Raw genomic sequence first — 11,265 nt, forward strand, 5'->3', positions numbered from 1 at the left:
TTTACTCTGCTGTTACTGCAGCTGACAGAACATTGGTAATCTACTGGTATTTATTACAGAGAATATTCAATCAAGAACATCATTTCACTTTGATTTGGCCAAAAATTAAAGTGATTTCCTGCATTATGGGACAGTGTCAGACCTAAATGCACTTTAATACAAGATCATGTTTAAACATATAGAGTTTGAAGTTGAACAGGTTTCATGTGCAGCTGTCAGTTGGAAATAAGCGGCTGCACTGATTGGGGTACATAAACGTATTGTTTAACAGTTTTCTACCAGCATTCCTGTCTATCTGAGTGACTTTTACACGACTGGGTTCAAGTGTTTTTAAAGGACAAATAGGGAAAAAAACAAATACAAATTTTCTTTAGAACCTAGAATGAAGTAATAAATAAATAACAAAACAAGTACTTACAGAAAAGCGCTGTGACAAATGGGTGCATGAAAAGACACATACAAGTAAATAATAATGAATTCAAAGAGACTCTGTGAAGATAAAATGAAAAAGTGAGAAAGAACAAAACGAGTAACTCCTGTGTGAGGATGAGTCTGATCTGTCCAAAGTTTAGAGACGACATAATAAGACTGATTGTGTATGTACCGATATATTATGGGATGTCTGTCAGTGTGGTCCTGTGCAACAACTGAGGGCTCATTCACTCACCCGGCATCGATCCAGCTGGACTTTGAGTGGTTCTGGTTCCGATGCTGGAGGTGCCTGGACTTTGAGCCAGTTCTCACTGCTGTCCACAGCCTGTTCACACTGCTCATACAAGCTGTAGAAGGCCAACACCTGCAGCATGTGCGCACACACACACCCACACCCACACCCACACACATTTTGAATGAAGGTTAAAAAAAGAATCAATTCCCACAAAGACACAAGCAAACGCCCACACAACATCTGCCTGCATGGCGAGTCCAGAACGACCAGACCTTTCACACGGTGGTAATCATAGGGACAGTAGCAGCATTGCAGCTGTACATGGATAGCAGAGTTGTTATTTAAAGAGCCAAAGAAACAGGTTATATTTCTAGACACACATACTCCATAAGTCTTCTTAACTGCTGTGACATGAACATGGCACTAAAAAGGCAAAACACTGAGCAGGAGGAGAAGGAGGAGGACGAAACTAGCATAGATCCAACTAGATGTGTATTACTGAATGTTATCAGACTAGCCTTCACTCAGGTTTTTTGTTGTTGCGCTACGATAAGTACAGTGGATGGCAGGTGTGTCGCAGCATTTTAAATAATTCTAAAAGTTTTGTAGCACCTCATATATCGCTCTTTGTGAGTGATGTGTCTCCAGACGTCATTAGCTTGCATATTACTGATCTTTAGGGGACACTCTATGTGTGTGTACCTTTGTCTGGTAAGCCAGCCATGCCAGCCTGTCGGCCAACAGGGCACAGAATCCCACCCAGCGCTGGTTCAGCTGCTCTGCCGCCTGCGCAATGTCCTCAGCACGAGTCCCCTCTGCAGTGAGGGAGTAGATGGAGAGTTAGCAGGGGCCGACACACACACACACACACACAGTTTACACAGGACACTGGTGTCTCTATTGGGATGAATGTCGTCTGTAGGGGAGGAGACACCACACCTATCCGAAAGGGGACAACTGGATGATCATTGAAGCTGGATCACATGTTTCATTATGCATGCATGTAAATGGGCCCTTTTTCCTGTAATTGTACCTTTATTATGCTTCATTATGTCAAGCGTGTAGTTGGTGCTACTCCACTGCAGGTTCTCTCTTGTAACTTTGGTAAAGCACTGTTTTTGTTATTGTTTGTCCTGTGGTATCTTACCCACCAAGCATGTGACCTGTTCTTACAGATTCACATCAAATGGACTTGGCATAAGGAAGTATTAGGAGACTAAATAATACAATTTAAGCTTTTACATGGGGATGAAAATCCACATTATTGCCAGTCTGATCTTTCAGAGTGCCTTTAAAAACAAACAAACAAACAAACAAAGAGCTTGCTGCTTGTAATGACACCATGTTTGCAGTGTTTTATTGATGCACTTTTGACTGTGATTATTTGCACAGCAACAACAGACGGAGCTTCTTCTCTCTCCTTTACTTCCACACACAGTATTTTGGCGGATTTTGTTTGAAAAGTCTAAACTGCGTGTTTCTGCGTTTTCAGAAAGCCCAACAATTGCACAAGGACAGAGGAGAGGGCGGATGAGAAGAAGCATCCCTCTCTCTGCCTGTACCTCTCTCTATCAGTGTTTCTATGGAGACAAGGAGAGAGGGTGGGACAGGTGGAGGCGTTGCCATGGGGACAGACAGGGTGTGGGTGCGTGCATGTGTGTGTATGCATGTGAATGAGTGTGTGAGCGTCCACGTTACCCTGCTCAACCAGGGTCTGTGCTGTCCGTGTTGCCTCCTGAAGCTTCCGGTACTTCTCTGGCCGCTCGCGTTCTATCGCCTGAGACAGAGACGGAGATGTGAAGTTAACAGACAGGAGGCTGACATGGAGAAGCAGGAAGATCAAATAACAACAAACCGACAGCAGGACAATTATTTATCACTCAGAAAGAATCACCCCCTCCAAATAAAAAGCAACTTCACAGTGTGATATTAAAACCTAAAGTAACACGGCCACCCTCGTTTCACTCTCAGGACTCATCAGCTTCTGATCTTATTCTGCTGCCACATTCACAGAAAGAGAAAGAGAATGAGGTTTAAATTGTTTACACAAAATATAAATATGTAACTAAACATATAAGACAATAAAAGTGTAGGTGTACACGATCCCTTCGTTTCCATGTGCAACTGTAAATTAAAGCAACTTAGTTCCACACAGAAAAGAGACAGGAGCAGTGTCCAACGTACCAACCTTCAAATATCCTCAGAGTGCAGCACCACAAGCTACATACACTTTATGCAACTCACCAGTGGCCACTAGGGGTCACAATGCAGCATGTAACTTGGTTTTTCAGTATAATCCGTACGTTTATAGAGACAGTAAAAAGCAGAGTCAACAAAAGTAATGCCTTCAATGACATTTTTAATTATTTAAAAAAGAAAAGAAAAAGTTTTCACTTTTAGCATACAAAACTCCTTTTAGTTCCTGATACAGTGTGCTGGACAGTTCAGGGCGGTGAGGTTCATGGCTGGTAAGGCGCTGACTCCTTCACAGGCAGATTAACAAACACATGAACCCAAAAGAGAAGCTGGTTCGCTCTACAGCATGCTCACTGACTGCTGTTCCATAAGTCATCAGCATTCTTTACACACATAGGTAAGTACATATTTGGCTAAGAAAGACATCTACAGAGTGGACAGAGCGCATTTACCCTCCATGTGCTCTCAGTTTGCTGTTTCAATTCCACAAGTCATACTCATTCAATAGAAATGAAAGCGTAAAGTGGTGCAGAGAAAAAACAGATGTCAGTTTGGACCTTAATTGAAGTATTTAGTTGTCTTTAAAAGCTTTTTGTTCTGATATTTCAATCAATTTTAATTCACAAATAATAACAAGAAAAACAAGAGAATATTTTATTTAAGGTCAAATTTTAGTTTTTAAATATTGGATTGTTTTTTTCTTAGTCTGATCCCTTTTTTTAATATATATATGAAATTGTAAACCGTTTTTGGTCTTACCTTTATTTGTAAATAAAGTAAACCTTTCAGCTCTGGTGTTGCTCTTGTTATTTATCACTTCCTGTTTTGACTGAAAGCTTAGATATAGATAATCTTCCATTTTTGGAGTCAGTTGGAACAAAAAGTAAAAATGAACGAACTGCTGCAGTTTCCTGGACTGTGTGGTGTCACTAACTGATGGGCTCCCAGAGCCTCTGGTAGAAGACGAGCAGCAACCAGCACCTGCTGAGCCCACATCGGGCCTCAGTGCAGCGCGGTGCTGTCGGCCTCACCGTGGGCCTCTGCACTGGGTTTCATGTCCAATCAGCAAAGACTAAATATGTCACACACGTTCATTAGATATCAGCCAGACTGTGGACAGTCAGGGTGTAGAAGAGACGAGTCTGCAAACATGATATACATACAGTTTTACTTTTCATGATGACAGTTGAGGCTCTAATTAAAAGCATCACAAACTGCTAAATATCACATGAATGACTGGTGACCACATCCAGAAACATTTACACCAGTTTGTGTTGTGCCTAAAGTTTTAAACACAAGCTCTTTGTGAGACATGTCTAGAATTTTATTTTCAGAAATGTTTCTAATTCGTGATCAACAAATGAAGAGTTCATTTGCAAAAACAGATAACTCCATCTGCCCAAACCTTCAGAAAACCCACGTTTCCATCGTCTCCCTGAGACAGCATCAATCAAACTGAAGCTATCTCTATTTTGGTCATTTGCACTGAGTCGAATCCACTCAGCTTCAGTTTGATTGATATTATCTCAAGCAAACAAAGAAGAAAAAAAGTTTTCTGGAAATCTGAGTTATCCGTTTTTGCAAATGAACTCTTCAAATATCAATTATTTGCTGTTTTTAATTTAAAGTTGGAGCGAACCGCAGTCATTTGTGTCAATGACAATGTTATCTGACTGACGATGTTTGAATTTATTGTCATTCTTAATTCAGTCAGCGTCACTATTCTTAATTACTCTGACTTAACGCTGCTCAAACCCATATTTTATGTTTTAACAATAGATCAAATAAAACCTGTAATGTGAGAGGGACTGCTGATCATGAGGAGGTAGCAGACAACTGCTACCAACTTTACAGTTCCCCACCTTTCAATAGTAGTTTTTAGTAGCTTTTGGATAATTGTACTGGTTTTATAACGAACAACGTGATGTTTTAGTTCCTCTAATCAGCATTGTTTCCAGCAGCAGAAGCGACTGCTGTCAGCGTCAGAGCCACTTTCTGCTATCTGCTCAGCATGAACCAGCAGACAAGCACAATTAAACACTCGCTGGTAAACACAACGCAGCATTTAGAAGCTACAGAGACAGATCAGTGTCGCCGTGCTCTGCATCCCGGCTCAGACAGACAGAGCACCGGAGCTGCTGCTGCTCATGTGCTGCTCATATAAAACCATGACAACAAAACACTGTTTCAGTTGTAAGAAGTGAACGTTGTTGTTCTACCAGATTGTTGAAGTGTGTTTCACTGATGGCAGATTAGACAATACATTGGCAAAATCTCTTGCTGTCGCTATCAATAAAACAGATCTTTTACCTTTTAACCTAGCTCATGGCAGCTCAGAGATTAACACAGATTTTCCTTTTTTTGTGTGACACAATAAACATAAGTATTAAATCCTTGCATAATTGCCTCGCACTTTTATTGCAGTACCACTAATTTACATGAAAACCAATGTTTATATAACAGCACGCCGCTTTAAGGACATTTTACGAGTCATATCCACACACGTTAAGCTTTTCACCAAACATCTCGTCCCTATTGTGAAGAGATAACCGTGAATTACCAAAACATTCAGATCAGCATGTAGTCAGGGATGAATTTAGCTTCACTTTGGTTTGTTGTTGTTTTAAGTTGGCTTGCCAGCAAGTCAGTAGTTCTCTGTGTGGCTACAGTAAGCATTAGTTATATTGGTGGAGCAGATGTTTACCTGTTTTACTTCCCTCTTGACAATAAAAGCACTCTGACAAAAATCAGTCGATCACTTTGTCTTCCTTCGTTATGTATTGGAGAAAACACAACACGCCCCATTTTGCTTCACCAGGCTGAATTGGCAATCAATAAACGCAGACTTAAAGCGTGTGTTTTTTGTGCTCATTCACACGAATCAACCCTGATATGTTTCTGAGTAGTTGGTGGAAAGCAAAAATAAATGTAATAAATACTGGTTCACTTCTGGTTTCTGAGAAGTGCGAATAAACCTCCAGCAATTTAATTTATTTTTGGCTAAACTTGTAAATGAGCCTTGTTTAGATGTGGTCCCAAATGAACTGCGTGTCACACATGATCAGTTTAAAGACCGTTTGGAAAGTTGAAAATGTCCCGATTCTTTCCGTTGGTACAGTTTCTGACTCTGAAAAATGTTGGAAGTTTGGTGGTTTTATAAAAATAACTCACCTTTCAAACCCACAGGATGGTTTAGTGGGTTCAAAAATATTTAACGTGACAGGAAATGGTTACCTTAGCTTAGCATAGTGAGTAAAAATAGACACACAGTTAGACTTTAACCGTCCAAAGAGTGAGGCTGGCTGTTTCCTGTGTCTAGGTTCATATTTATCACTCAAACATGAGAGCCGTATTGATCTTCTCATCTATTTTGAAAATGCTCTGTTCTTTTCGGTCATTGGGGGATATTTCCTTTCTCGTCTATTTGTTTTTGTTCTGTAACAGGTTGTTTCCAAGTCTCATTACTTGCTGTGCGAAGTCATGCAACAGACAGACGGTTGTTTCTTTATTACTGTTTCAGAACCAACCTCAGCCCCAACCAGATCTGCACACTGCTGGATCTCTGCCTGGCCACCACCAGTTCAGTGTAATGAGGGTTTCTACAGAGAGAAGCCCGGCTGCTCCATGGGCCCTCCAGTGTCACCCACTGTGACCAACCTCTACATGGAGGAAGCAGAAAACAGAGCACTGAGCTGATTTAAGGGAACAACTCCGAGCCAAAGGTTCAGCTATGTGGATGACACCTGGGTTAAAACCAAAGCTCAAGAGGAGAGGCCTTCACAGAACACATCAGCTCTGTGGACAGCATCCTCAAGTTCACAAAGAAAGATAGAAATGACAGCCAGCAGCCTTTCTTGGACTGTGCTGTGCATGTTGAGGAGTATGGACGCCTCATTGTTGGAGTCTACAGGAAACCTACACTGCTGTTTGATTCACACCACCCACCCGAACATCAACTGGAGGTCACCAGAACCTTAAAGCACCGGGATGAAGGAACTGTGGCTACCCCTACTGGGCCTTCATCAGATCACATAAAACACACAGAAAACACAGCACCACAACAAACAGCAAAGAAAGGAAGGACAGGAGGAACAATGCTGTCATCCCACATGTAGCTGGAGTTTATGGAAAACATAACATAGCAGTGCACTTCAGACCCAGCAACACTCTTGAGACAAAAACCAGCTCAGCCCAAGGACAAAACACCAGCACATAATGGAGCAACGTGGAGCCCAATGCAGCGAAGAGTGCACAGACTTGTACATAAGGGAGACTGAACACCAGTTCCACAAGATCAACACAGCAGAGCTGCTCCTCAGGACAAGACTCAGCATCCACCTGCATCTAAAGGATCAGGGACACTCCTTAGAGGACAGCAACCTACACATTCTGGACAGAGAAGACGGATGTTTGAGAGCGGTGTGAAGGAAAAGCAACTGGAAAAGCCATCTTGAAACAGAGAGGGGGTCTGCAGCACCACTTATCAAGAACCAGTGATGAGGGCTCTCCCCAGAAAGTTTCACCATCATGAACATCTTGAGTCACCAGTGACATGGCAGATTCATGTGTAAACTGGCAGCTCCACCGTTATTACTGCTGCCGTTGGTGGACCACCTGGTTTCACAACAATCCACACCTTGAAGCGTGTGAGTCCTGGGTCATTAGTGGGTCATTAGTGGGTGAGCTGGAGTGACTATAAATCCTCTAACTCCCTAGTTAGAACTGAAGAATCCTCTTGGACGAAGGTAAAACGTCTTCAAGAACCTACAAGAGAAGTCCAGTTGCTTTGTACTGAAGCTCCTACGATAGCTGCTGCATGAAAGTTTGAACAGTCCACACTCCCGCTGCGTCTCATTACCACGGAGCCACATCAGCATTATCCTGCACCCATAATCACAACTCAGACAGGGCCCTCAGGTAGGACTCTTATATGGAAGCTCAAATTTATTTATGACCCAACTGTATGATGGAAACTTGTAATTTCAGCATCCAGTCTCTGAGCAGATTAAGCTCTGTGGGGTGTCTGTTTCTTTACCTGCACTTTGTCGTACAGCTCCTGGATGCTGCCATCCTTGCGTGACACAGAGAACTCTGGGCTCTGCAGAATGGCCTCACCGCGGGTCATGTAGCTGTGGACCTCTGTAAAGTCCACGTCGAACCTGGTGACACACACACACACACACACACACACACACACACTTTGCAATATTAACAGCACTAGATGATTTATTTTGCCCATTGCTGTTTCACCACTTTTCCTCGCAGTTATTCTAAACAGCAACCTGTTAAAGCCACAGTAACCAGACCTGCAACAGTTATCGATTATCGATTAGTTGTCAACTACTGAACTATCATCAAATATTTTGAGAAATGATTATTCAGAGTATTTTTAAAAGAAAAAAAGTTTACATTTTCCTATTCTATTTAAAAAATATGATTTCTTTTCGTTTCCTTCCTCCTTAATGAAAAATCTTTGGGTTGTGAAAAAAAACTAAGTATTTGAACCATTTAGGAAACACTGATACAGATTTTTACTATCTTCTGACATTTTATAGACCAAACAACTAATCAAATAATTTAGAAAAAATTGATTTATCTACAACGAAAATACTTGTTAGTTGCAGCCCCAGTCATAGCTGGGCTTTACCTCAGAGAGCTCCCCATATGAAACATCTGACCTCCATCCAGTCAGGTAGATTTGGCAATCTGCTTCATTACCTCATTAAGTTAAAGAAGAGAAGTCGTCCAACAATCGAGGTCTTGGACTGTCACAATTATTTTATTCAACTACCTAAACTTAACAAAAAAGGACATCGCACCCTAATTTGGAACCTTTGAATCTGGCTCTACACTAAAGGTCATGGACTGAATGTAATTACTAAAGACGAATGGAGCTGTAATGCTGCGAGAAGTTCTCACTTACTTTAGTGAAAGGAGTATTTGTGGGAGTGTGATTTAAAATTTGCAACCAAAAAACATCTGTTAGCAAGACCTGCATCACTGTCTGAAAGTCAAAACATCGGGATATAACAGTTCCTAAAACACAGCGACTGATGTGTACAGTGGACATGAGCCACAGAGACATGAGGTGTGACGACTAAGAGCAGCCATGTCCACAGCAATCAGCAACTCAAACGACTCAAGTGTGCCTAAAACAGGGACTGTCATCTAATAATGAAAATATCCCCGGCTATTTTTACATGACAGAAAAACAAGGTCTTCTTGGAAAGTGTGTGAAATTAGCTGTTTTTTTCTTTTTCTCCTGACGTTGAGGTTGCCACAGTCATTTCCTAATTCACTGGCCGTCTGACAGGGCTTCTCACTTTGCTGGTTTACCAAAGTTTCATGCACAAGGCCCAGCGTTCATAGAGCCTGACCAAACTAGGGGCTAAGCATCAGGACATTTTGGTCTTTGCTGCATTGTTTTCCATCATTCGTTGTGACTTCATTACAAGCAGCTGGTGGGAAAGTCAAACTTTGGGTTTTAAATATCAGTGCAGATTAAACAGCGAAGGTCTGGGATGTTACCTGAAACATTATCAAAACCAACATGACTTCCTACTTTCAGTCCCATTTGGTTGTACCTCCCTCCCATCAACTACAGACTAAAACTGGATGCTACAGATGCAGCAGTCTGGTAAACTGGTTTTACTTCCCCCCCTTACTGATATATATATACACACATAAACATGACATTACAGCAGTGCACATATTTAAATAGGCCAGGTCGAGGCAGCAGTCAAAGCGGAAATTCCAATGGATGAAAAAGTAGACTACTTCCTTATAAAAAGTGGATTAGCAGTAGAACGGTACAACACAAATCCTAACTATCATACCAGTAAAGTAGGAGTACCTCAGCTGTTTACAGACGCACAGGGCTTGGGTAAACGTATCTACAACTACACAACAGACCCATTTCTAAGACTTCCTGCTTCTCTACTTCCTGCAAGGTACAAGAGGATTTTCAGAATCTCTTACTTCACTACTAAAAAAAAGTTCAGTTTCAAGCCAGCCTGTGCTACTACCAGTACTGGTACTACCAGTATCTGCAATCTGTCATCACCTACCTGCAGAGATAGGACAGCAGAAAGGGATGCATGCAACTGAACATTTCACATATGTTAGAAAACATCCTGTAACTACTAATACTGCTCTCACTAGATGTTTTATCAACACACACCCACCTTTTCCTGAGCTCAGAATCCACAACCACCTGCCTCTTCTTCTGTGGTGGCGGCGACTCTCGGGTTTGGCGCACAGCCGCCACTTTCTCCCTGGTCGTCACCTTGGTAACAGTTGCTGTGACGGAGTGGGTCATCTCGGACTGCTGGGCTGTACTGACAGACGATGACAGCTGAATGCGAAAGAGAAAAAAAAAAGAGAACACATTTAAACAAACTGCAAACAACAGCAGGTGCCGTGTCAGTTTACAAGGATCTGTCAACATTATACGGATCCCAAATCACCACTTAACACACTCTGACATCTGCGCGCACACACACATGCAGAGTGTAACGGTGTCCTTGAGAGGAGATGAGTCAAGGATGAGTTTCATGAATCATACATTATCACATCTACAGTGTCAGGCAGGGTGTGTGTGGACTTTAACATCTATGGATGTAGATATAAGAGTAGGTGAGTGGGTACTTAGACAGCTGGGAGACTGATCGGACAGTGTGATAGAGTTAGAGTGTGTTCATGTGTGTGTTGCGCGTTCATAGCAAGGCGTGTGCTGATTCTGATACTGAGCATTATTCACTGTTGTCGTGTGAATACAACCACTAGAACATACTTGCTGCCATGGAAACGTGTGCTTAAGTCTGCAGAGGTCAATCTGACAGATTATAACCGACAAGTGTTTAAGAGAGCGAGGAAAGTGGAGAGATGTATGCAACTAGTGTGACCAGCAACTTCACGATGGATTTTGTTATCCACTGCTGGATGAACCTATCTGAGTGTGTGTTTGCTTACAGCACTGGGCTATCAAAATATATTGTTGTAAATTTCCTACCGGCAGCAAATAGTGGATATAGATCAGGAGTGTGTTTCTCAGTACTGTCTGTCTGTGGCTCATATATAGAAATGTTTTAATGACAACAAGGTGAACATTTTGGAGCGACTGCGTCAGTGATCACACCTCAATCCAACTGAGAATCTGTGGCTGGACTGTCCATACACAAATCCAATGCATCACAGCTAAGAATAGGGTCAAACTGCAGTTTGACTTTCTCACATGAAAAAATCTTTTTTGTAAATTCTTATCAAAAAAAAAAGCCAAACTACATTGACCATAACTCATTGTTGACAGGGAAAATTTCCAAGGGTGGAGATGACTTTTATAGGCACGACTGACTTAATCAGTCAACTTGTTTGACTTGGCCATAACTAACATTAATTCATAC

General features: G+C 41.8%; 1 protein-coding gene across 1 annotated transcript in view; it reads right to left on the reverse strand.

Annotated features, from left to right (window-relative positions):
* dmd (dystrophin) overlaps nucleotides 1–10,204 on the reverse strand; it is a 123,849-nt gene extending 113,645 nt beyond the window's left edge. Inside the window, exons 1-5 of the mRNA XM_008300463.1 lie at nucleotides 10,048–10,204; nucleotides 7,899–8,022; nucleotides 2,366–2,444; nucleotides 1,370–1,482; nucleotides 668–796 (exon numbers count right to left, since the gene is read on the reverse strand). Of these exons, the coding sequence (XP_008298685.1) occupies nucleotides 668–796; nucleotides 1,370–1,482; nucleotides 2,366–2,444; nucleotides 7,899–8,022; nucleotides 10,048–10,181 (579 nt within the window). The 5' untranslated portion in view covers nucleotides 10,182–10,204. The remainder of the gene's footprint in view (nucleotides 1–667; nucleotides 797–1,369; nucleotides 1,483–2,365; nucleotides 2,445–7,898; nucleotides 8,023–10,047) is intronic.
* Between the last annotated feature and the right edge of the window lie 1,061 nt (nucleotides 10,205–11,265).

The sequence above is a fragment of the Stegastes partitus genome, unplaced genomic scaffold (assembly GCF_000690725.1).
Source record: "Stegastes partitus isolate 25-593 unplaced genomic scaffold, Stegastes_partitus-1.0.2 Scaffold1545, whole genome shotgun sequence".
In the NCBI taxonomy this organism is placed as follows: domain Eukaryota; kingdom Metazoa; phylum Chordata; class Actinopteri; family Pomacentridae; genus Stegastes; species Stegastes partitus.